The sequence below is a fragment of the Hippoglossus stenolepis genome, chromosome 17 (assembly GCF_022539355.2).
Source record: "Hippoglossus stenolepis isolate QCI-W04-F060 chromosome 17, HSTE1.2, whole genome shotgun sequence".
NCBI classification, from domain to species: domain Eukaryota; kingdom Metazoa; phylum Chordata; class Actinopteri; order Pleuronectiformes; family Pleuronectidae; genus Hippoglossus; species Hippoglossus stenolepis.
The window spans coordinates 1439298-1465784 of record NC_061499.1 but is presented as its reverse complement, the minus strand read 5'-3'; the positions used below and the strand labels follow the sequence as shown (position 1 = coordinate 1465784).

General features: G+C 43.9%; 1 protein-coding gene across 3 annotated transcripts; it reads right to left on the bottom strand.

The window, feature by feature from the left end:
- Positions 1 to 1353: 1353 nt before the first annotated feature.
- Positions 1354 to 25346, bottom strand: cnot3b (CCR4-NOT transcription complex, subunit 3b). 3 transcript variants are annotated; one of them, XM_035182567.2, is made up of 20 exons: positions 25137 to 25346; positions 21391 to 21453; positions 19329 to 19396; positions 18116 to 18190; positions 17442 to 17531; positions 16162 to 16290; positions 15575 to 15670; positions 13287 to 13415; positions 12976 to 13066; positions 11771 to 11904; positions 10568 to 10624; positions 9176 to 10169; positions 8782 to 8887; positions 8483 to 8630; positions 7714 to 7848; positions 7337 to 7433; positions 6594 to 6795; positions 5241 to 5373; positions 4797 to 4922; positions 1354 to 4601 (listed from the first exon to the last, which is right to left on the bottom strand). In XM_035182567.2, the coding sequence occupies exons 2-20, from the start codon at positions 21413 to 21415 to the stop codon at positions 4503 to 4505; spliced, it is 2934 nt and encodes a 977-aa protein (XP_035038458.1). In that variant the 5' UTR covers positions 21416 to 21453; positions 25137 to 25346; the 3' UTR covers positions 1354 to 4502. The 3 variants fall into 3 exon arrangements, with proteins under 3 accessions (XP_035038458.1, XP_035038457.1, XP_035038456.1); XM_035182566.2 differs by having other exon boundaries at positions 13287 to 13412; positions 19308 to 19396; positions 25137 to 25345; XM_035182565.2 differs by having other exon boundaries at positions 19308 to 19396; positions 25137 to 25344.
- Between the last annotated feature and the right edge of the window lie 1141 nt (positions 25347 to 26487).

Sequence of the window (26487 nt, the reverse complement as noted above, 5' to 3'; positions counted from 1 at the left end):
GATAGAAAAGTCCGTGACGAAGACGTATGGCTGCACGTGAACACAATTAAACACACACAGACACACAGACAGACAGACACACACACTGGAGACGTCAGGACAGAAAACTGAAAAGCAGGAAACATCTGCAGGCGCTGACCTGGGTTAAGTCTTGTTAAGTGTGGCGCGTGCAGTCGTCCAGGAGGAGGAGACGAGAGCGAGGAGACGAGAGCGAGGAGACGAGAGCGAGGAGACGAGAGCGAGGAGCCTCAGCAGCCGTCACTCGGACAAACAGCACAACACGACCATATGGTGGAACGTCTCCGTATGTCGAGCTGCAGTTCACACGAGGCAGCAGCGTGTGAGCAGTAAACAAGGCGTCGCTCGGCCCGGCGACATGAAAGAGGGGAAATAAGTGGGTCGCCCAGAGGTGAGGGATGTGGGGGTGATGCTGCTGCAGTGCCCTTTAGCAAAACCCTGGTGAAGCTGTGAAGGTGTGAAATACATCTGTTTGATAAATAATTATTTGTGTTTTATAACTTTATAACGCGATGGAAGAGAACGACTGTGTTTTATTTTACTGGGATTTTAACTCGTTTGACGTTTTGTTGACGGGGGTTCATCGTTGTTCCAAAACCAGGGGGCTCCAACTCTGAAAGGAACCAATAAAGAGCAGCTCGTGTGGAAACTTCTTTAGTGCCGCATGTTTGATTCCCAATTTAAAAAGAACGTGAACGTTTTGATGTTGATTTCTAAGTAACTTTATGGTTTTATGCTTTAATTTCAGAGTAAACAATAAAAACTGTTGTAAAATCAAATTGAATCACAATAATTAATGTTGTGAATAAAAAGCATAAGTTTACGTCGTGACCTTCGGGAGCTGCAGCGTGAATTTGGTCCAATGAGCAGCTCGAGCTGATGCGTTTCCCTGAGACGCTGCATGTTCTCCCAGTGCCGCTCCCACTAAAGCTTTATCTTCCCATTCTGCCCCCCCCACACCACCACCACCTTGTGGCGTTGTCCAGAGAAGTGACGGGTGAAGCAGGAACAAGGCTGCAGAGTTCAGATGAATCTCTGAGGAAGCTCGACCATCTGAGATGTACAGTCGACTGTCACCGATACTGGAAGATCTGAATTCTGATTCACGTCTTCAGACGCTAACAGAAAAAGTGAAATAACATAAAACCTTAACCTGAAAGTTAACAAAGCAAAATAAACACAAAATCTAAAAATGATGTTTCCAGCCGTCTTGTCTTTTTCTTTTCTTCACATTTAATTAATGTTTTCAACCTACAAACATGAATCTTGTATTTTGTGTGTATTTTGTGTGTCTGACATCGTGATAGTTTCCCACAAACCACAGCACCAGCCCAGTTTTCTGAAAAGTAATTATTTTAATATTTTACAATCCTTTATTCATGGTTATTTCATTATTTACTTTTTCAGCGCCACTTTGTAAGTGTCATTATTTCAAGCTGTCTTACGACAACAACAAACAAAAAGAGAAAAAACCCAACGGAGAGGTTTGAAGAAGGAGTCTATACAACACTTTTGTCAAAGGGGCAGAGAGAGATTCACATTTGGGCTCTCGATCGCCCTCTCGTCCCTTACGCTTGTCAAAGGTAAACAAAAGGTTAAAAGCGGGACTGTGGGTTCGGGTGTCGAGTCGTCGGCGTCTGTTCGGCTATAAAAACAAACCACGCTCCTGTTGAGACGATCTTTAAAAACAACAGGGTCCTCGTTCTCCTCTGGGGGGGGGGGTTTCAAACGCTTTTTTCCCCCCCGTCTCTGAAAAAAAGAAAAATAATATACAAACTACCACAGATAATCCAAAAAATACAAAATATAAAGATGGCCTCTCGTCCAGGTGCTGCTCCGAACAACGGAGGAACAGATTTGAGTTTTTTTATTCAATTTCTTTTCTTTTTTTTTTTTCAAAAGCTTTTGGTGAACGAAAAAGAGAAAGTGGTGCGAGAAGCGAAGCCGAGAAACGCTCGTGAGAATCGTGAGAATCCCGAAGGAACATGTTGGTGCTGGTCTGTTTATCTTGTTGTTGTTGTTGTTGTTGTTGTTGTTGTTGTGCTGTGGCGACGGAGCTGCTGGCGGATACATTTCCTCATAAAATGATCGATGACATACTTCCTGAGAAACAAAGGAAATATCTACCTGGCGTTGAGAGGAGAGGAGGAGGAGCTGAGAGGAAGAGGAGGAGAAAACTGAATAAAAAAAAAGAAAACAAGCTGCAGTGTGTTCGGCAGCCGGGAAAACGCCTGATGGAGGTAAGAACAGGGCAGAGAGTGTGTGTGTGTGTGTGTGTGTGTGTGTGTCTGTGTGTGTCAGTAGAGGACGCAGGAGGAGGTGTGGGCATCAGTGCTGGTGTTTGTGCTCTTCAGCACGGAGAGAGCGAGGAGGAGGAGGAGGAGGAGGAGGAGGAGGAGACGGACGACAAACTGTCCATCCAGCTGCTGGTGGAATCAAACGCACGACGCTGACACGGATCACCGCTGGAGCTTCGGTTGTAAACGGATCAGTTCACTCAAATTACAAAAAAATTAAAAAACCTTCACGTCCGTTGTTTGTGTTCGCGAAAAACCAAATGATGTTTTTTTCCCTCGTTTGAGTTTGTGGATGTGAAAAAGAAAAGTTACGCAGGAGAGAGTAGAAAAGTTTCCTGCTGCAAAACGTTTGGACGACGCTGGAACTGACAAACCAAAAGAGTTCGTGCATGTTTCCCAGAAACGTCTGTTTTAAAAACGCGCTTGAGGAATTGAGGCTAAATAAGAAGCTGACCTTCCTCAGTCGGTGAAGAAGTGTCAAGTTAAAAAAGCTCGAGTGACACTCTACAGATTAATCCCGTTTTAATCTTGGATTTGCTGCCATGACTAATTTTAGAAGTTGAGATTGACGCACGTGTCTGAGATCAGGTGACGTCACGTTTGAATCACTAGTGGAACGAGCTGATGAATTTCTGTGTTGGTGGTTTCACACCCTGACCTTTTTAAATTGTCTGTACAGGTTTGGTTCGATCTGTTATTTGACCGGCAGCCGAATCCAATGAAGGCGAATAACAAAAAACTGGCTCCTTAAAAACCTCTTTACTTCTCAGGAAACTGAAAAGGAGGAAAACGTGTTTGTTATCCGATTTGAGTGAACTGACCCTTTTAATTTAACGACGTGAGGTTTAACTTAAATGGTGAAACTGGTTTTCTGATCCCTCTCCTGTGGCGGTGACGTAACGCTGCCCACCAGGTAGAAGCCTGTTACTACCGACACCTCGGCGGCTCTGCTGTCACACTCCTCCACTGGAACGGGACGGGAGGAGGCAGGCCCGGATATTTTTAGACGCCACGGATTCACAAAACGAAGCGGCCACTTTCACCACTTCACACGAACACAACAACAGAGCCTCGGAGATACTTTAGAGTGCGAGAGTGAGAGAGAGGCCTGTGAGCCGCCCACGACCGAACTTCACCCACGTCGTGTTGATTGTTTCTGACTCCGGCCGCTGTCGACCGAACACCAGCCGGAGTCAGTGAAACACCGGAGGAGGCTTCACCGGCGGAAAGATCCGCTTCGAAAGCTGCTTTCAGACATGAACCCAACGTGTTGATGACGTTTCTAACACGTCTGCCCCGGACCTGGTCCTGCTGCTTCCTCACATGTTAAAGACAAACTCCAGAAAACGTCCAGACATGATATTCTGGAGTTCATGTCTGAAAACTGTTTTTCATCAGTGCTGAAGCGATGAAGCCGAATACGCTTCTGTTGTATCAGCTGGAGGAGAACGTTGTTTCGTGAAGGTTAAACTTTTCACTGCTGCGTTAGACGAGGGGGTCGTTTGATTGTTCTAATTGTTGGTTTACACGGTTCTTACAGGTTCAGATTCGTGGTTATTAAAAGACGACGTCCTCTCTCTCATCGTCTTCTCCTCCGTCTTCACTTTAAAAAAACCAAAGTCACATTTGTCACCTGCGTCAGTCCAAAGTTTGAGATGCTGCAGCACAAATTTATGTTTGTGGTCCGGAGCCTCTTTAGTCGGTTTGGAAACAGGACGGAGCCTGAACGGTACGAATCGTTATCTTTGGTTCTTCAGGGGCAAATGTAAGCAACAGCTTTTAAAGCCAAAGCAACAGAATAACACAGAGAGGGAAAAGCACGTGGTCGTCAGGATGTCGGGTGTGATTTTAGTTTTTTATCTGCCAAAACAAAACAAAGTCTTCTTGTTGTTTTAAAGAAAGTTCCAGTTCAGGAAAAAGATGGAAATAAAAGACCTGGTGAAGGAGGAGGTGGAGGAGGAGGAGGAGGGGGCGGGGCTGGAGGGTCGGGGGGAGGGACTGGTGGCGCCCTCCGGCCCAGAACGTCTCCTTTCCAACAGCGAGCTGAGGTCAAAACCAGGAATGTCAGCCGCCGGACCGCCCCGTATTTGTTCGTTCAATTATTCGCTAATTCTTTCCTCCGTCCACGTCCCTCTCTCTCTTTCTCGGTTGTCCGCCCGTCTGTCCTTCCACATTTCTCTCCGCAGGTCACTGGAGGTCACGGTCTTCTAGGTACCGGTACTCGAAAGTGAATCCCTCCTTCTTCCGCTGGCCCCATTTCTCATAGTCAAAGTAGATGTACGTTCCCTGAAGCGAAACAGGAAAACAAAGACACCACAATGATAAAGGGTTCCTCTTGGCATCACCACCTACGTCTGAGAATCTAACCGACGAGTGGGACAGCGTCGGTCCCCTTCTGGTTGCTTATATAAACATCATCACTAGTGTGGACCTTCGTTGGTCCAAACCGTCTCCACACGAGGTCAGAGGTGCGAGACTCACCTGCTCAAACTCATCAGTGATGGTCTTGGGTTCTTCGTGCCTCTGAAACCACATCATGTACTTTGTGTGGAACCTCCACGACTGCTTCTTCAGGGCTTTGGCTGCCAGATACTGGGCCTTAGTGCCCTGCACACAGGAGAGGAGGGTGGAGGGTGGAGGGTGGAGGGCGGAGGGAGACGTTCATTTGATTAAACAAACCACAAGTGATGGAGAAAATACAGGTTCTTTTTGTGCTGTAGATTTAAAAGAAGCTAATCCTGAGTTTTGCACAAAATACAACTTGACATTTTACTTTTCATTTTGAAAAAGCAACTAAAACCTTGAATATCCTGAGACGACTCCTGACTATATTTCTACATTAAATGTTCAGTTGTGAAACTCTTCTCCGACTCCTGCTGTGCGTCATGTTGCATCACCGTTCAGCGTGGAATCACACAAACCTACCTCCAGGTAGTAAAAGATGAAGAAGAGGGTCTCGGTCGAAAGCCTCTGGTAAAACTCTACAGTGTCAGAGTGGGGCGGTGGCACCTGGTGGTGGAAAGGCAGGGTGGGGCAGGGGTTCCTCATCAGGTACTGCCTGAAACACAGAGGAGGAGAGGGAGGCCGTGAGCGGGACCGAGAGGAGGAAGCAAAGTGAGACACTTCTAAAACATTGCTTTGACATATTTTACTTTCTTGTGTACATGTTCTGTGCCTGAATAAAGATAATTATCATCATCAAGAATAAATAAAACAGAGTCAGGCCTTTCAGAATCATTTCACAAATCATAGATATTCTCCTCTAAGAATCTCGTTGACGTAGAAAACGAATAAAGCGCGTTGACCCGGTCATGTGACCTGAAGTAACAAGCCTGATGAGTTTCAGTTAGAAACTAAACGGGAACGATCGACTGACCCTGATGAATCCACACAAAGTAGGAAAATTCACCAGTGGGTCAAACTCTCGCTGTTTTCCATCTAAACCTCGTATTTTTAGATCAGCGACAAACCCACATTGTCTCTTTTTGTTTCCACTGCACGTGTCCCTGTCCCCAGAACTGAGGACCGCGTCAAACAAAGAGGACGAAAAGTTTGACGTGAAAACACTCGACAGTCGGAAACAAGCAGGTTAATGAAATGATTCAATTAAGACAAGTGAGGATTATGTGCCAGTGGATTATGGATATTTAAAAGGTTTTCTTCTCATGTTTTGTTTATATTTAAACATCAACGTCAGATTCCAGTTTTAAACACACAAAAGGAGAAATCTGTGTGTGTGTGTGTGTGTGTGTGTGTGTGTGTGTGTGTCACCGCCTCTGGCTGAACAACAGGTTCTGTGGGACAAGAGGTTTTGAGTGTTTGGATTTAAATGTCAATTGTACCTGTGTGGGCTGAAAGCATCGTACAGCCCCAGTATTATCTGTTCGGTGTGTGTGTGTGTGTGTGTGTGTGTGTCTGTTGTGTCACTGCACACTGAGGTGAAAATACTAAATATATATTAAATACAATGACACCATTTTTACAATGTCTCCTGAGGCATGAATCTAAATCACAGACTGTAAATAAAGACGGTCGACACACGTTTCCACTTCCTCCCACACAAACGCTGCCACTCAACCAAACAGCCGGTCTCAGCTGTCAATCATGACGTTTAACCTTGTTTTTATATCATCAAATTACTAATTAAACCATTATTTTTTACAACATATGACATATATCTATGACCTATACTGCAGAGAGCCACCAGGGGGTGACAAAGCGACGTTAACGGCGTGAAGACGAATTATCGCGTGGTTACAAATTTGAATTCCACTGCACCTGATCCTCTCGGAGTCCGATGGGTGGGGCATGTGCGTCCACGCCGCCTCCTCCATGGCCTGTTGGTAGAGCTGGTCTTTGGACACGGGCACCGGCCCCAGCGGACAGACCCCCAGTGACGGGGGGATGCTGACCTCTGACAGCGAGGTCTGAGGCGCAGACGGGGGTCCGGAGGAGGCTGTAGTGCTGCTGGGGAAGATGTCTGAGGAGAGGACAGAGTTAAACTATTTAGACCTGATGGAACATACGAGTGCGTGGACACCTTTAAGACCAGTGATGTGTTTTATATGAAGTCACTGTTTTCAAGAAATAAATTGTAATTTGCTGAAGTACGAGCAGGAAAAGGTGAAATGTGTTGACGGGGATCGTAGTTTGCTTGTTATCACTCGAAGCCTGTACAACATTTTAAAAGTCTCACTTCAGAAAACCCTCAGGATTTAGGAGGATGTCTTCAAACTGTGCTTATTTTTTATTTGACGCCTTCGGTCTTAGTCGGTTAATGTCGGCGCCCGGATGAACCAGGGAGGAAAAGGGTGCAGGAGAGGGATGATGAGGATGGAGGGATTCAGAGAAGTTGAGTCAGGGACGATCAAATCCTCAGCAGTGTTTGCTCAGAGGAGTGTGGGAGGTGAGATGACACTTTGCTCTGTTAAACTGCAGCTTTCCTATTTCTGCTCCGTGGCAACCCTCCTTTTACTCAGCTCCATGCCCAGTGTGTGTGTTTGTGTTAATGTGTGTGTTACCTGGGGTGAGGTGCAGGGAAGGCACGTCTCCCTCCATCCCTGAGCTGAGTGCTGCTCGCTCGGCCATGGACTTCAGGCTGCTCAGAGGCTCCTGGGGCTGATGAGGACAGACAAGGGAAGAGACTCATGGGAAAACAGATTCTGCAGGTCGTGGGTTTTCGGAGTTATCCTTCCTGCCCTTACGGGGGAACTCAACTTCCGCCCACCAGTGATAACACTTTCATGGAAATCATTTGGGCTTCGCTTTTCGGGCTGTTTGTATTGGAGGGCCCCTCCACCCGGAAATGTCTGTGACGTAACATCAGGCAGCCGACGAGCAATTTAGAAACTGAACAAAAAAACGTTTATATTGCCAAGAGAATTGTGTTTTCCCATACCTCGTCTTTCATGGTCATGTTGTCTTCAAACAGGGTCGAGTTTTCCGAATCGATTAGGATGCTGTCCTTTAGTGGTAGACATGAAAACTCGGACCTTGGTATTTTCAGAAAGCTCAGAGTTCCTGAGCTGTGACACTAGAAAGTAAATAAACATAGATGACGTTACAGATGCCCAAAGAGGGGCCAAATCATTTTGGATGCCACCTGGTGGGTATTTGCAGAATAGATCACATTAAACAAATTCCCCCAAAGATGGCTGCTGGTGGGCGTTCATTTTAGACGTATACTTTTATAAAGCCTCTGAAGAAAATGTTGATATTTGCAGAAGTCTCTTCTTTTCTCTCTTCAGATTTCCAGCATTACTTTACCTGTTTTCTAGCTCTGCTAAACTACAGTAACGTTAGTATTAGCACATCATGTACACGACTTCCCACATCCCAGCATTAATAGGAGGGACAGTTGCTGTATTTTTTTAAAAGGAAACTAAAAGGTCTATCTTTTTAATCTGACTTTAAACCACTGGTTTTATATTTATCTTTATCCATCGAGCAGTGATGATATCAATGGGTGAACTGACTCTGAACCTGCGCTGCAGATCTAACTCCTGTTAACTGCTCCCATCGAGTATAAACCAGCTTCACTGTGTTAAACTCCTGTGGCTGAGTGGGAGCAGATCCCTGCAGCCTGCTGCTGGTGGAGAAGACTGAAACCAGGAGGCTGTTACAGAAACATCTCAATATTCACACATCACGCGTGTTTGTATTCTCACCTTCATGCCATCGGAGGACTGCGAGAAGGACAGCGGTCCGTTCAGCAGGCTGCCGCCGCTCACCATTTTGGCATCGCTGTAGGAGCCCGGCGATGGAGAGCTGGACGACAAAGTGATAGAGCCCAGTAGACTGGGACCAGTATCCTTACTGGGAAGAGGAGGAGAGGAGGAACAGAGGGTCAGCAGGTCATACAGAGGGAGAATCACCAGTTTAGTTTATTTAAAACTAGCTAGTAAAAAAAAGACAGAAACCACAGAAGAATATGTTCCCATGTTTTTTTAAATGAATTCAGACTCACGGCTGATTGGCTGTGGAGATCAAAGATGAGGGTTGGCTGTTTTGTGATTGGCTGACACTGTTGAGGGCGGAGTCTGTTGTGCTGTCGGCTACCACAGCACTGTAACCTGCGTGACGGAGGAAAAAATAAATGAGAACGTGGAATCTGACTTTTCAACTCATCGTATCTCAACAGTAAGAATGAACTGGTCGTGAAGTTCAACACTTTAAGAGGAACTCTGACTGTTTCCAGTAGTAAAGTTAGTGGGTGTGTGGATACCAGTGAGAGCACCAGTACCCTTCACTGTGTTACATGATCCTTTCACAATTTTATTTTCAGTTTGGCTGATTGGTCTGTTAAAGGTCCAGAGAAGCTGGACAACCACTGAGCATCACTTCTGCAGACGGATACTCACTAGTGCTTCCGTTCTGCTTCTGTCGGCTCGGCGGTCTGACGGAGAGCGACGAGTTTCCTCCCACCACTCCGCTCCCCATTGATCCCGAGTTACCCCCGTTGCTCCCGATGATGCCGACTCCGCTTCCTGGAGCCAGGCCTCCCACCGGGCTCTGTGACATCAGAGACAACCCCTGCATCCCCGACTGGCTGGAGCTCAAACCCAGAATCCCAGAGCCGATGCTGCCCATCGATGTCGATGCGCCCAGCAGACCTCCTGATGAAGATGTCGGCCCGCCGACTGTGATGTTCCCACTGCCAATGGAGCCCAATGCGCTGTTGGTGGTTGTGGTGCTGACGCCTCCCAGGGAGCCCGGTAAACCTGGTAAGCCGGAGCCGACGGCGCCTGAGGCGGCTGCCTGAGCGTACGGTGCTGGGGTGGAGCTGGATAGAAGGCTCGCCATGGTGCTCAGGGATGCCGGCATCCCTGATAAGCCGAGGCCCCCGGACATCGGGCTGGTGGTGAGGGAGCTGGACATGCCGCCTTTCCCCAGAGAGAGTCCCAGGCCGAGGCCGAAGCTGTTGGAGGTCTGCGGGGGCCCTGACGGAGGCAGGGAGTTTGAAGTCAGGAGCCCCTGTGTGCTGGCATTGGGGGGAGAGGAGGCGGAGGAGGCGGGGTGGCTGTTGATGCTGGGGCAGGCTATGGGTGCAGAGGAGGAGGAGCTCACTGAGTTCTTGGCCGGCTGCTGCTGTGCCGACGGGTGCGGCGGCTGCTGGGTGGCGTTGCTGTAGCTGCCAGCGGAGGTGTTGGAGAGGAGACCCCCCGAGGTGGTGTAATGACTGTTTCCCCCAGAGCCGCTGCTTCCACCCCCAGCGATGGTCGCCATAGAGACCAGCGAGGAGGGGTTCAGTCCTGAGACGGAGGAAGAAGAGGAGGAGGAAGAGGAGGAGGAAGAGGAGGAGGAGGAGGAGGAAGAGGATAACGAGCAGGAGGGGTTTCCGTTCTTCACAGGTGACTGAAAAAGAAGTAAGAAAACTTGTTAGACTGATGAAATATTTAAGTCCAGGCAGCCGGAGCGTTGAATGTTCAACATTAGAAACATGTCATCATGTGACCAGGACACAGAAAAAAGTATTACATTTAAAAATACCAATACCTGAAAATGTGTGAATATATTTAGGCTGTTATATTAGAACAGTTATTTTAATAATTGAGGAATCTATCAATTAACCATAAATCATGAAAATAAAAGTTAGAATCAGAAAATCAGCACAAGTCTGTCTTTCATTAAATGATCATCAAACTTCAGAGTTATCTTCCCACTGACTGATCAATAAATTACATTATTGTTGTGACAAATTCTTTGTGTGTTCCTGGAGGCTGCAGTCACGTGTAAAGTGTGTGTAGACTCACCTGACTAACTTCACTGTCTGTTGAACGTCCTCTCTTCTTGTCATCCTCTGAGTTCTCCTGAAAAAGGAACAACATGCAGGAGATTGTGATTATTCAGGTCTCAGTCTATTAGAAACGTTTCTCATTAAAAACATGTTTGGGAAGCGAGACTCGACTGCAGCTGTGCTGAACATCGCTCAAGCTTCAGTTTAAACTGCTCCTGGATAATTAAAAGTTAAAACTACAACCAGTTGAACTTCTGCTTTCCCAGGAGTCCTTGAACATCTCATCCCTTACATTCACCTTGATGCCAAAGTATAACTTCCTGCCAGCAGCGTTTAACGGCTCCACGCCTTCTATTCAGACACATCAGACTTATAATAACTCCTCTCACTGCGTGCTGTCGGTGGGCGGATCGGAAGAACAGATGATATAATGGTAAGAGAGCAGAACAATGAGAGCAGATGGCAGGGCACTACAATCACAGATACAAAGGCAATTATCTCCTAGTTATGTTTTTGATGTTGGCCCGACTTGACTTGAACTTCACTTTCAGGAATTAGATCGTTTTAACTCTTTGATTGAAGAGATAACAATGAGGTAGATGAGGGTCGAGAGACGCTCCGTTACTTTTTGAATTTCACTCTGGAGATTTAACGTTGGAGAGTAAACAGAATATTAAAAAAGCAAATATAAACCCTCTTAACAAGGTGATTGACAGCTTTCCCAGCGCCAGGAGAGGAGTTTGTTTCTCAGCCCCAGAAACCAACGTGTCGGAAACACAACACACAGCCGGAGAAAGTTTCATGGAGACCAGTGACAATGTTTTACGGTGGTTACACTTTTATATCTTTCACGTCAATCGGTCTTTGAAACTGAGCAGCGACTGAAAGTCTTGTCTGTGTTGCATCTTGCGCAAACATCACTGTAGCACATTGTTCCCAAGATGTAAAGAACAAGAAGAACACAAACGTTACTTCAGTGCCAATGTCCAGAAGTTCAATGCGTGTCGCACCAGAAAAGGTGCAAGGTTTGACCAGTGGAAAAGTGGCTGTAGTTACTCACAATTCTTTGGTAACTGTATGAAAAATCTCTAAATTTTAAACACCAAATGTTGCATTACTTTCATGAACAGAAAAAGACTCAATCTCGATGTCAAAAGTGCAGGAAATGTCAATTTGTGGACTTCCATCAATAACCAAAACTCTGAAGAAGATTTCATACCGTAGTGCAAGTGGCAGGCGAGGGGGGGATGGGTGAAGATGAGGTGGTGGAGGTGGGTGTGCTGCTGGAGTGCTGGAAGATCTCGTCCTCCAAGTGCGAGTGTCCCGGCGGGGAGGTGGCGACCAGCGTCTGAGCTGCAGGGAGCAGGGACACAGAAGAGTTCAGTAACAGTCTCGAGCTGATGGAAAAAGCCGTGTTAACGCGTTGACGCTCACAAGCTTCACTGAACTTGGGTGCATTTGTCTCCTCGACCAGCCCACCTGAGCTGAGACTCAGCCCTGCTCACACTAATGAGGATATTTAGCTAAACAAACTTTTTCCCGTGTTTGAGCCTCTCGTCCGAACACAAACGCACGTTTCAAGTCACTAAACCCGTGATTCAGTGCTCAGTGCAGATTCCCAAAAACTGGGCTTCCTGTGTCAGGGACAAGGGCAACAACAGCAGCTAAAACCGGTTGACAGGAGAACAAGCTCACCAAGCATGCTCACAGAGTTCTTCTTTGGTATGTGACGGATCGCTGATGTGGACTCTATCGCCACCTACTGGCCCGGCATGCCTGTTTAAGTGTTAGTAGTCATTTTTGCGTTCTCGTCTGCGAGGAACTGAGGCTGAATATCTGAGAAAGCATCCACAGTAGTGTAGACGAGGCCTCAGTCGGATCGAAGATCCACAGAGTTGATTTGAAATAATTCAGGAGTGAAGGTCATGGACGTCTCTGTGGTTCGGCAGCTACACTGATGGGAAATTCAAAAAGTAATTATACAACAGTCTCCTGATGAACAGCGACGCTTTAAAAGGACTGAACCTCTGAATCATCTCCGCTACACATGAACCGAGCTGCTGCTAGGAGCCGCCACCATGCAGAGTCTCATAGTGCCGCTTAAAAACAACATTTACTCTCTGGTGAATGTGTTCAATTATTTATTGCAAACAACAACAGTGTTGTTGTTTTGAATTCTCATCTGTTGCTACTTTCATCCTGATACTTTCAGGTTTCAAAACGCATCACTTCTGCTCTGTTTGCGCCGGACGTCAACATCACTCCTGGGTTTTCTAGCCCTTAAAACGTGGATTTTTGGAAAACGCTTCAGTCTGGACGGATACAAATGTTATCTGTAGTTATCTGACTTTATTGTTCAAAAAATAAACAAAGACACCTAATTAAAGCTAAAGGAGAGTCAAGTCCAGTTCTGCCTCTACTTACGAATGTCGTCCAGATCCAGGTCGTCGTACAGAAACTCGTTCTCCTCAAAATCGGGATCCTGCGACGAGTCTATGTAGTACTCCACATCATCCTGAAATAAAGGAAATGATCACATGTGCATTACTTGAATGGTATTTCTCAGGGTTGACACAAAACAACAGTTAGATCTTCCATAGAAACAGAACGTTACAGTGCAGTTTGTCAGTTAGGAATCGTATACAAATACAAATATAAAAAGGTTTTCAGAAGCAACAAGACAAACTGTAAAGAATACAAAGTTCAGTCCCAGAGTTTTTTTCTAAAGAGCAAACCTTGATCTTCTTGATGGAGTCCACCTGCAATGAGTCGTTGTCCAGCATCCTCAGTATTGTTTCCAGCATCCGGATGTGGTATCGATGCTTCTCAATGAACTTCTTCAGCTCCTCGATCCGGTCCTGCTTCTGCACAATGAAAAATGGATCGAGGCAGCGGGGAAGTTATTTTAAAGTCTGACTTCTGTCCCCCTAGACTTTTGGTTTAAAGTTTAAAGACACTTCTGAACGAAAGCTGTTTGTCTCTGCACAAACTTTTCAATTTGATTTAGATAGTGTCACTATCCAAAAGGACCATGAACCTCCTCCATGTCAGAAAATGGGAAATGAACTAAAAAGCAGAAACAAACGTCAAATAAATGTTTTAAAAAAAGATGGTTTCTGTCATTTCAGATTGTTTGTCATCACACTGATGTTTGTTCAAGTCTTCATGTTTCTGATAAGTTTGGTTTTAATTGAGTAGACCCAAAAAGAACCCCTTCATGTTTGGAGCTGATGTGGATAAACGGGTGAATCCAGGAACCCCCCCCTCCACCTCGTGCTCCTCCATTTGGTGAAAAGATTCTTTCATCCCAATGCAAAACATACATTTGAATGAATTATTCATTCAAATAGTAAAGAACAAAATGGCCCAACAAGCATTAAGATAAAGTCTTTTAAAAATTTAAAACAATAAAAGAATCCCTGTAGTGAGTAAACATATAGGAGGTTTAACAGCATGCGGGTGGGAGGCACTGCTACATGTTCACTTTACGGCTTAATGCATCGTGCGCACCACTTCTGATTTCAATATTTAATTCTTCAACTCCTTCCCAGTTAATTCATGTTCTGAAGCACTTGAGTGCTTCAAACGCCTTTTATTATGTATTTATCCATCTTCCCCCCCGTTTCTGCTTATTTCTATATTTTGGGGTCAAACGTGTTCCAGTTTATATCTTGACCAAACTCCGGATGTTTCTTTTGGGTGAAAGCTTCAGAAGCGGCGCCGTGAGCGACTGGCTGTACTGAGAGGATTATTAAAACACCACGGCTGCTAAAACACACACTTAAGACGCATGTTGTTCGGCTGCTGCTGCCGGACGACATTAGTGGAGTTAGCAGAGTGGAACATATTAATGTGTTTCATCTCAACACATATTAATGCTGCCTCAGCACATGTCGGGAACGCGAGGATTTCACTGTGCTGAGTGCAAACAGGCGACATTTTAATTCTTTATGTTCCACTCACACTAGTTATGTTTTATGGTACAAATTGTTTTTTTAGTCTCAGCCAACGTTTTACTTATTTATGAAGATTAAAATTAGGCAGGTCAAGTTTCTGTTGTTCATTCAGCTGAAGGCATCGGTTGAGCATCTATTTTAATCCTCAACCTTGAAAAGGTATTAAAGAAATATCTAACTTACTAGTTTTATTAAGTTTGGTCCATTTGCTAACATGGAGACGTGTACTACAGCCAGCCACCAGGGGGCGAATCAGATGTTCTGGCTCAACTTTTGGGAGCAGAGAATAAAGAGGAAGGACGATGCATCTCCACTTCAACTTTTGGAGCCAGTCAGTGAAGTAGCGATTGGGGGCCTTCAGAATAAAGATGCTGCCGATACATGGGCTCGACAAATGACGAGTCAGACCCACCTGTCAATCATGATGTTTCACCGCGTTTTTATACCATGAAATAACTAATTTAAACCAAACTTATCAGAAACAAATGACAATAGAACGACTTGTACAGTACTTTGTGTTTTAGTCTGGTCCGTGTCCCATCTGCTAACATAGAGGAGGCAGAGTTTATGACTTCAACATCTCTAGACTTGGCCAGTGACGCTACGTGCATCAGCGACACAAAAATAAAACCCCTCTGGGTCTCATGCATAAAAAGATCCTTTGTGCAAACTCCATGCTTGGAGCAAAAAATCTGAGGCAGTTACAGAGAAAGTCGTCTTGATCCAAAGGAAATAAGTTGCAAATATTTCCTGTTGTCATAACAAAGACGTAATTTTTGAGACAGTGAAAGTGTGAGGCTACGCAGAACCTGCTCGATCTCGTGTTCTTTAAAACGACTGCTGTGTCCTCAGGGGTCAAGTCAAAGAGCTGTTCTATAAATGAGGCCCCTGGAGAGGACTTAAGAGACGTGGTCAGCGAGGTTATCCTCGTCAGGGAGCGACAGAAGATGAATGGAGGACAGAGGAGCTCGGTGAGGCTGAGGGTCGACTGATCTGAGTTAATGGAGGGAAACGACACAGAGCAGAGAGGAAAACAATGAATGAATCAGAGATGAGGATAAACTGACCTCCTTGTCTCCTTTCTTTTTTCTGGTCTGGACCGACAGAGACTCCACTTCACTCTCAAACTGGTCCACCTGCATGTTCAACGTGTCGATCATATTCTGAGGAAAGAGAGGAAGAAAAAACAAGAAAGGGGAAGTTAATCTCACAGCAAACGTGACACGGCTCTAAAGTGGTTGTAAGTGTTAAAAGTGCATCTGGAGAAGAAGAAGATCCACGTCTGATTTTCATTCAAAGGACCAGGAACAATTGGTGATGATGAAATAACATGAATCAACACGTGCATTAAAGTTAATCATACATTTAAGTTCAACACAAGTTAAAATACATTTGAGCAGAGTGGTTTGTTTACTGTCACTCCCCTTAATTTACATGTCATAGCTGTGTATATTTTACTGTTTTAAACTATGTGGTGAAGACAAAGATCATTTTCCAATTAAGTTCTCAAGCAACTAACTTTCTATTTTAACCAAAACAGGTTCATGCTGATGTCTTTTGACCTGCAGCAGTCTAACTCTTTGTTAAACATGTTTTCTGACTAAATGACTGCTCCTGTGCACAGATGATCATTTAATAATAAAATGAAACTCACCGTTAGCCACATCCCGACCTCCTCCTTTTCCCTCTGGGCCGGATCGACCTTCTGTGCCAGACCCAGTCCTTCTTTTGAGTAGGCTTTCGTCTTGGTTTCTCTTTCCACTATCTTGAACCGCTCCATTTGCTGCAGACAGAAACAAAAGAGAAAAGAAAAACATTATTAAAACTTGTACCTATTAAATCGAGGTTTATAATGTTCACGTTAATACTACACAGAAGTACCTGATGAGTGTAAAAATCCTATAAAACAAAGTAAACAACTGAACTTTTACTCTTTCTTAAATAACCTTAACAATCGTGGGGCCATCAAATAGACGGACTGATTATAAATGGAAGTCTTGCACTAAACAAGCAATTAAAAACCACACAGCAGATTATAAATGGGGTAAAACTAAAACTTGGTTCCTGAAGGTTGAGCCTCTTTTATCAGGATTTTAACACCCAACCTAAATTCAGACATGTCCAGGGTCTCAAAGATCCTGAACTGTAAAACAAACTGACTGATTCATCGCTCTGTATTTTTCTTCTCAGGACGAGACGCTTCTAACAAACACGTGTCCGCTTCCTGCACGACTCTTACGGCCGAGCGCACAAATTCAGGTCAAGCAACAAAACCACAGGAAACACGAAGAGCAGCTTCGGGTTAAAAAAACAACTCATCAAGACCAGAGGGAAGTTTGGAGCGTCGGCTCTTGTGGCTCGTTGTAGGTGTGTCTGCATCAGTCCGACTCGATAACCCTCATTAAAGACTCAGGTGGCGCTGCGCTGAACAACAGCTATCGCACCAGCTCCCACGTTTACCATCTCTCTGTGAAGACGCCACAATGACTGTCGCCTGAGTTCAGATTTAGATAATAATTCCAAAATTCTGTGTCTGTCTGACTGTGGCTCGCAAATCTCAAGAACAGTTCATCAGATCAGCTGCACAACTCACATGTGTATTGTTAAGGGCTCGAAGAAGTCCAGTGCGGGATTAGGTTTGAATTGGACATACGCATCACGTGAATCTCTACAGGAGCCTTGATATTTACATAATACTAATACTAACAAACACGAGGATGTTGAGTGTTATCAGTGGGTCGATGACTTATCTGGTAATGGATCAATGACAGAGATTTTTAATAACTCCTAAGACCTGAAGTTTGTCAAATACATTTGTGAACTTTTCAAGAGTCTCAAGAGATGAAATCAAACTCCACCTGCAGAGTGAACACGGGTCCTGGAGGGAGCGTAATCATGAACATGATGCGAGCTCCCTCTTCAGTTCCTACTCACCGTTTCTATGAGTTTGCGATTCTCGACTAGCTGCCGTTTATCTTTGATCTCGTTGGATGCCACCCACGTCTTGATCTGGTCTCGAAGACGCTGTGGGACCAGGAGCAGAGGAGGAGGCAGAGGAGCGGAGAGCGGGGGAGGGAGAGAGAGAGAGAGAGAGAGAGAGAGAGAGAGAGAGAGAGAGAGAGAGAGAGAGAGAGAGAGACATGAGTGAAGTGTGTGGTACGTGCAGAGACTCGTCTTCAACCGTCATGGAGGGTGAATTTCATACAGACAACCGGCTTGGCTTTAAGTTTGGTTCTCATGGAAACATCAAGATGAAGCGTGCACACGGCTTCTGGCCGATCATATTCAATGTAAATTATTGCACGTCAGCAAACAATATTCAACCTTTCATCCATTTTCAGAACATGAGACCACAGGTCGACCAGTTTCTGCCTCAGCTGCTGATTGGCTACAAACTGGACGATGAGGAAGACTTCACACACAGGAAGTCGAGCCACAGCTGATAAGAACCAATCAGGTGGCTGCATCATCATCGCTTCCACATGTCTCTGTTGTTGTGCATCCAGACTAAAGCTGACTCTTCTTTAGTTCTGGGTTTAACCCTGAGAGCATTTAAACATCGACAGATTCAATTGATTTAATGGTTCAAGTCATGTCTTGGTTGTTACCTGTAGCTTTTTAATCTCTTTCTTGAGGTCTGCTTCATATTTCTCCTTTTGGTTGGCGTTGGCTGCATTGTGAAGCTGCAGAGAAGAGACAACAAGCGACAACAGGTGAAATATTTAAAGGAACACGGTGTACATGCTTGCCACACATTCATAATAACAACAGGAGGAGGATAAAACATGTGCTCTGGAAATACAGAGCGATTTAAGAACTTTTATATAAAATCATGTCATCTGTTTTGTGCTATTGATCTCACATCATAACACAGTTGAATGGGGTCAAATATAAACATGAGAGGAAAATATAAAATCAGCAGAAATCACAGGAATAACAAAATGAACATGTCTGAGTTAACTCAAGCCTCCAGAAGGTCACTGGATTTCTGTGCAGTAAGCTGCTGATAATATAAGTACAGCAGTATAATATAATAGTACAGCAGTATAATAAATACAGGATATAATGAGGGGAAAAGGGCGACTGGGATCTGTGCTAACTGAACCACTAACAGGTTTGTGCCTCTTTATTGGCCAAACAGATCTGCGCTCTGGGCCTGCGGGCTGCTGGGAGCTCAGGGCCGAGCACTGTTTTAATAATAATAATAATAATAATAATAATAATAATAATAATGAGGACTGCACATTCTGTTGTGGTGATGGCAGTGTTCATTTACTTATTATGACTGCAAATGCAAATCCCAGTTTAACACCCTTATAAAGAAAATAAGCATAAGCAAGAAAATAATTAAATCACTGCAGCTCATGTAACACGTGAGAGTAGTGTTGAGATTAACACGAAGATATTCACACAATCTTGTAATGGTCAAAATTTGGTTGAATGCCGGCTGAAGCAGACACATGTCCCGTTCACAGGCAAAGTTTACTATCATTTTGTTCTTTGGTTGTTCCCTGATCGACAGGAAATTATAATTTTGTCGTCAGACCAAAATATGGCTCTGGGGAAATAGTGACATTTTCTTATGATCTAATTAAAACTCTCAGTGAAAATGTGCAGAGCTGCAGTGATCGGTCAATTGAGTGAATAACTGAAAAGTTAATGGAAAGGACATTGATTTTCATCTGACATGGCATTGTGACGGCATTTTACGTATTTTCTGATGTTAAACAGACAAAAAACATGATACACAGAATCATTTGCATATGAATTGAAAGGTAGAAAAAAAAAAGTTCCACAAACCTTGTCACAGTCCCTCCTCACCTTTTGCCAGATGTCTTCAAACTGTTCTACACCTTCCGCTACTTTTTTCAGACATCGATCTATTTCACCTGGAGGAGGCGAGAAGGAGCAGAACACCGCGAAGGTTTAGTGAAATTTGCAAATATGAATATGTCAAAACACCAGGGGGCGAGTTCAAAGAAGCCGATTTAAAAACTGGAAAAAATGTTTTAAGTTATTCTACGCTACAGATTCGAGAGGATTAACTCGTCAGCATAATCTCAGTAAAAGCGCGAACCTGCTTTTTTTTTTTTATAAAAACACGTCACGTTGCTGCTCGAATTTCAAATCACACACAGAAACACAACAAACGCAACACAGAAGAGTCGGGCATTAGCAAATTGTGGCCGACATCTCATGAAATATGCAAATCACTAAAGGTGCATTAAGCTTGTAGGCAGGAGGACACACACACACACACACACACACACACACACACACACACACACACACACACACTTCAAATCTTCAGCTTCACGATCAGAGGAAGGTCGCGGAGTCAAACATGCGGTGACAGGAAGTGAAAATCATTTAGGCCTCGTTATCGCCACCATGTCCCAGATTAATGTTTTCTTCAAGTCACGTGACAACGATAAGTTGTTCGCTAATAAACATAATCAGGTAAAAAACTTGTTCTTATGCAGTTTGATTATTTTTAGCACAGAGATTATGGTTGTAGTGAAGTGAGAATAGGGGAAAAAAAAAACACGTGTGGAAAGTCATCTTTCAATTTCATAATCATATTTAGACAATCAATTTATTATTTATTTCTCAAATATATTTCCAGCGTATTTTCCGTTTTATATCATATTAGCCGCAAGATATTTGTAGTTTGGACAAAACAAGACACGCGGAGACATTTTCTGACATTTTACAGACTAAACGATTAACTTAAAAAAAGTTATTGGTGGATTAATTGATGATAAAAACTAATTGATAGTTGCATCTGATTCACTGTAATATGACTGGAGTCTGGGAAGGAAAATCTGAAACAGATGAATATATCTGTTGATATTTATGTTTGCCGATATGAGCCCAAAGCAGCTTCAGATATTCAGCAGTGTTTCCACTACTATCTCCACGTGGCTCTGACTGTTATTTGATCACCTGTGCGGTCACTCCGAGAAACGAGGGAAGATTCAACAAATGCGAGGAGCCAAAGTTGAGTCTGACCTTAAACAGCCTTGATGTTAAGACACTGCTGCCGGTGTGTTATTTTTAGATGAAAGTCTACCTCCTCTGTAATAATACATTACAATTTGACAGAGCCGAGTCGGTGCCTGCGCTCCATCTTTATTCAGGACGAGATTTAGGGGGAAATACACGTTTAGTTTTTTCAGAGAGGGAAGTCACGAGGGCGCGCGTGAAGAGATGAGTGAAGCTGACAGAGAATCATTAAGGATGAATTTGTTGTTTTCAGCCCTGTGGTGACAAATGGCAGCTGAAAATAACATCAAAAGAAAAAGGACTCCGAGGAAGATTTGTGTGGGACAGAGCTGAGCTGGGGGGATTTCTGTCTGTACACAAAGGTCTGGGTTGGGTTACGAGAGTCGCTGTGGTGTTGTGTGTTCAGCTTTGGATGCTGGATATCATCAGAGCACTGTGAACAGTTCCAGACATCAGTCAACGTCGGATTCACTGTCACAGTCCGGGCTGTTTAGATTTAAAAAAATAAAAGCAGCGAGAAAAGAAGGGAGGAGCAGCAGAGGAGTCACATCTTGACGGGCCTCACTACAGAGTGTGTGTGTGCGTGTGTGTCAGCACTTCTGCACAGATGTCTGCCCACACACATGGATGTCATGTCCCCATGTGCACAAACAGGAAGTGTCAACAATTGCCAAACCAGAGTTTGCTGGGTGATATGGAATATTCTCAGATAATATCATGTTCATTGATAAGATAATTCTCCTCACACACACACACACACACACACACACACACACACACACACACACACACACACACACACACACACACACACACACACACACACACACACACACACACACACACACACACACACACACACACACAGTAACCTCACCTTGAAGTTTCCTTTTATCGGCCATGACTGATAACTAGGATGATGTCTTCATGCCTTCTTTCACTGCAGAAAAACACAAAAGAGAAAAGAGTATGTATTAATTAAAACTGCATTTCACATATTGAGTTAAAAAATCTAAATGTTTAAAAAGCTGATGGAATAAGATACGAGTGTAAACATGCTGAGCTAAGACAAAAATAAACCACTTAAATAGCATTAAGTTTAAAAATAAAATGAAGACACCGATAGAAAGAATATGGGACATATGAGGAGACATGCAGAGAACATTTTCCTCTTTATTAATTAGCTGCTGCCCTGCTCAAGTGTCTTTGGGCAAATCCAGAGGTGCATCTCCAGTTCAGTCTGACCTTTACCCTCTTCAACGTCTCTACAGAAATCTGAAAATGTAACTAAAAGAAAAGTGATGTTGTTTATGTGCCGGCTCCGTGTTAACGTCAGCTGATGAGTTCTACGTCAATATTGTTCCACTTTCATATTACGAGTTTGAGCTTGTTGATTTCAATTCCATTTCCTCTGCATGTTCCAATATCACATGCTTCAGCATGTAGGCACACAGGGTCTCTGATATGATGACATGCATTTAATCTGCAATCGTCAGACTGTGAGACACTGATGTAAATCATCAATGTCTTTTTAGTCCAAGATGGGACAAATATGGAGATTTGTTGAGCTCTGCAGACAACGTTATTGAATCTTTCCTTCTCTTATGTAAGTATTTTTCTATTGTCCATCATGGTGTAGTCAGATCTTAGTATAGGAGTGTTCAGGCCTCAGGTGTTGTCGCACCACATTCTGTGACAGGGCAACATCGGGTTCACCTGCAGGTGATGTGAAGTGCATTGTGCACGCAGAAAAACCAATTATTCATTAATGTCTTCTGACTGTTTAAGTGGAATTTCATCTGAGCTGTTTTGACTTTGGCTCCTGCATCTATTGTCCTCCGGTGAGGAGCCAGGACGGTGATGAGCGAGTTGTTCTGATATCAGCATCGGAGATGTCTCTGCCGATAAATGACGGGTCGCGCACCAGCGAGTACGCAAAAAAAACATTTCTGCCGTTCTGTAATGCAGTGTTAGCCAGAGCTAGCTAAAATGTCAGCATGTAGTTTCACGCTGGAGAGTCCCACCAGTAAAATGGCGGCGTGTGCAATGTTAAAGACTTCAGCTTCGAGAGGTGGCACGAGCAAGTTCACAGAGGACGGACTGCAGCAGCAAACTTTGGAAACCAAATTCAAACTTCACTAATTTGACAAAGAAAGCCCCAAAGCAAGAAAGATAACCAGAAATCTTAAGTCGAGTCGAGTTAATTTCCGTTCTGTTGTCAAACTAGATAAAAAAGTTCTATGACGGGTTGGGGAAATGGTAGAAGAACATCTCTACTAAGCTTCATGCCAAATGAGGTGGTTTAATGTTTCCTCTCGCCGCAGTAAACGTGTAATAAACTGTTCTGCTCGACTTTTCCCTTCATGGCTGAGCAACAATTTAGACTGGAATTTCACAGCTGCTGCTTGGTCAGATTGAAAAGTGGATCCTCTTGACCTGGAAAAGAACCTGAGCTGTGTTCAACAAAGTAGCATCGAGCGCCGTCTGTTGATGAGACACGGAGCGCACGCTGAGCAGACATATTTCTAACAAGCAGTCTGAGGTGATGACAATATGCCATCTCGGCTTTAAGGCCGGTTATCACGTTCGGACCCAGGCCATTGAACAAAGGCGTTTCTGATCACGCTGCAGAAACGTAGTATTTATAACGTTGTACTGACACACACCCAGAGGGAAGCTAACGGTTACAGGAAGAGCATCAGTTCAGCTAATTTACCGAAGGTGTTATCATTTTCCACAATTTGCAGACTTGGACCCATCAAGGCTCCTTGGTGGATGTATTACATGTATATAATTAATATAGTTTATTGTTCAACTTAACGCCGCCATAATTATAAATGACAACAAAGATGCTTTCAGGTGCATTTTGATGTCCAAAGAGCCGCTGAGCATTTAATTTGAACGAGTCTTTTTTAATGAACGTGTCTTTAAGCCAACAGTTACGTGTACAAGTTACGAGTCTCTCAATCAAAACAATAACAAAAGAACTAGGTTGATTACATCATGATGCAGCATGGGATCATGGGAGTTGTTGTCTTCTTCACCATTGCTGATTAAAATCTACCTGGTGACGACTCAGGTGCGAAAGTATGTTCACGGATGATGTAATGTATAAAAGTTGTTTTCAAGTCATGCAGCACGACGGATACAAACAACCGCCGGGCTAAAAGGCTAGCAGGGTGCTTTTCCTTTGTTATAGATAATCTTCTGGGCAGATTGCACAGAATGAAATCTGTCACTGAATTCTGCCTCAAATTAAATGGTTAAAAACAATTGATTTATGTTGTAAAATGATGTGAATTGTTGGTATTAAAACAACTCATCCGAGCCCTGAAATACAGACAATCACTGCACCTCATAATGATTTCACCTTTGCAGTTGTTTTTCTGTTTGAATAAGAATGAATTCCAGGGCATTGTTTCATGAAAAATAAAAATTAACAGTGTGCAGACGCTGCCTGAATGAATTTGACTTCATAATCTCTTTATTAAACATCGGTGTCGATCGTAGTAAAATTCAACACGTTATCATATTTTGCTGCGGTCGCTGTGCTAGCATGAAGTTTAAGGCCTTGTCTATTTTTTGGTGACGTTTGTTAAAATGTTTTTAAAGACTAAATATTAGAAACACGTCTCAGTATAACTCAAAGTATTTAATGCGGAGACTGAATTAGTGATAAGCTACAGGGGAGAAAGAAAACTGCATCTTTCAAAATTAAAACCAATAAGGCGAATGAGCAGCTCTCGAAAGACTATAACGTCTATTACAACATTTATAAAGTTGGAAGGTTTCGGATAATTGTATTTAGAGTGTGCACATCGATGTGGATTATTGAAATCACACGATACTATATTAATATTACTCATATGGAGGTTTTCTGCAGGTATAGAGATGCTGGAATCCTGCTGCTAAAAAATATATAATCCAAAGATGATATTTGTGATATTACAATGAATCTGATGGATTAAAGTGTTGTACATTTGTCCCACTTTTGACCTAAACCTGTTAAAACCCTTGTTTTGTTTTTTTCTGCACCAACGCACTTTAATATTTAATGTCTCTGAGATGACGATGGTCTCTGACAGTTTAACTCTCGCTTCCCCAGTTTGATCCGAGGAACACGTTAGAAACCAGGACGTCAGCTGCTGGTTTCCCTGTGAAATGTGCACCGTGTGTTGACTCGAACAAACAAGGAGGTGTTGTTTTTAGCATTTCCTCTACAGCGCGCGGACACATGTGGAGCAGCCGCGGACTCGAACCGCCGGTTTCTGCACCGGATTCACGGTGAAATGTGAGAAACCAAAAAAAAAAACAGCCGGAACCACCGGGAGCGAGGGTCAAACATTTCTTATCCCGGGATGTTTATCAACACGGCGGGCATCGCCAGCCCCAGCTCCGGGGGCACCGAGCTCCGCGCGGACCCACTTCACTAACCGACCCGGCCCCGGCCGAGACGCGGCGTTTAGTCCGTTTTCCGGAGCAGAAACACGGACACGGAGCAACGTGGAGAGACGCAGCTTCCCACCGGCGGCGCTGCCTGATGTGGAGAGAGGAGAGAGGCGGAGAGAGACGGAGGGGGGACGGTTCACAAACCCATCACCCCCGGCTCCGAGGGTCACTTACCCGGACTGTTCCGAGTGACGGTCTCGGTCCTCGGTCGCCTCCACTTCCTCAAACCTTCAGGGATTCAGTAAAATGGCTTATTTTCTAAAATGTTCACAATTCTTCTCGCTAAACAATCAGTCCGCACATCCAAGATGGCCGCCAGGAACTCCTCCTCCTCCTCCGAGGCCCTGGTGGACACGAGGCCCGCCCACCTCGCCTGCGATTGGCCCACTGTGGCCGCTCGCGCTCTTCTATTCGCCAAAACCTGCTGTCCGTCAAAGCATGCTTGTTTACTACATCCTGTACAACTCGGCCTGTGATTGGCCGCAGGGGATTGTGGGCCTTGGAGTTCGTCTTATTTGACTGTTTGTTCGTTTCAGATCAACTTCGGTTAAACTGATGGATGATTTAAATATATGAAAATAAATGAAAATAAATAAGCGTAATACGAAGCAATAATAATTATAACTATATCAACAGCAACAAGATCAAGTTATTCACTAAAATCCCAGATTCAATTTATTCTCTTACCAATATTTTAGACAAATGAATACACGTCACATATTCGACTTCTCGTCACATGGTTTACTACTTCCGGTACAACTCGCCCTGTGATTGGCCGCAGGGGGTTGTGGACATTGGAGTTCATTTTATTTTATTATTTGTTCATTTCCGATCCTCAACTACAGTTAAACTGTTGGAACGATTTGTTATTGTTTGTAATTTATTTGATTTAAATAAACAAATACAATACGAAATAATAAAAATAATAATTATTATAATTATAATAGCAAAAAGATCCATTTATTGTCTGAAATTCTGGTTGAATTACCTATATTTACATACATACCTTGTATCTGTGGCTTTGTGTTGCAGTGTACAGCTTGATTTTTAATAATGTGTTTTAATCATGTGTTATTTGCGTGTTTTTATTGGGTGTTTTAATCATCAGTTATATTGGATGGTTGTGGCGTCGGTATTTGTAATTATATAAATCATTCTATTATATCTCAGGTTGCCTTGTTTAGGCTGACCTTTGCCCTTGACCTTGACCTCCCCTCCTTACTCGTACAGAAGCACAGTCAGCGACACCCTGCTCTGTCCTCATTAATCCCATGTGAGACATAAAGAGACCATGTCAGAAAACAAGTTTCATCATAAGTGACTGTTTGGATTTGAACCTGCAGCTGCTGAGCCTCATTATGATTCATGAAAATCACTTTGCTACTGTTTGGCCCGTGTGCTCCGGCTGCAGAGTGGATGTGATAGTGATTCATGGAAGCAGCCAGTTATTGATCAGAGTTTAAAGGGTGAATGCTCTGCTGACGACCCCCTCTTCCTCTTCCTCTTCCTGCTCTTCCTCTTCCTG

Bases quoted from the DNA above. Each gene is read 5' to 3' on its own strand.
- cnot3b (XM_035182565.2), bottom strand. From the start codon at position 21,415: ATGGCCGATAAAAGGAAACTTCAAG. The intron at 18,191-19,307 runs GTTTGTGGAACT...TCTTCTCTGCAG, and splicing joins TGAGGAGGGACTGTGACAAG to CTTCACAATGCAGCCAACGC. The intron at 11,905-12,975 runs GTAAGTAGAGGC...TGCTCCCTGCAG, and splicing joins CCTGGATCTGGACGACATTC to CTCAGACGCTGGTCGCCACC.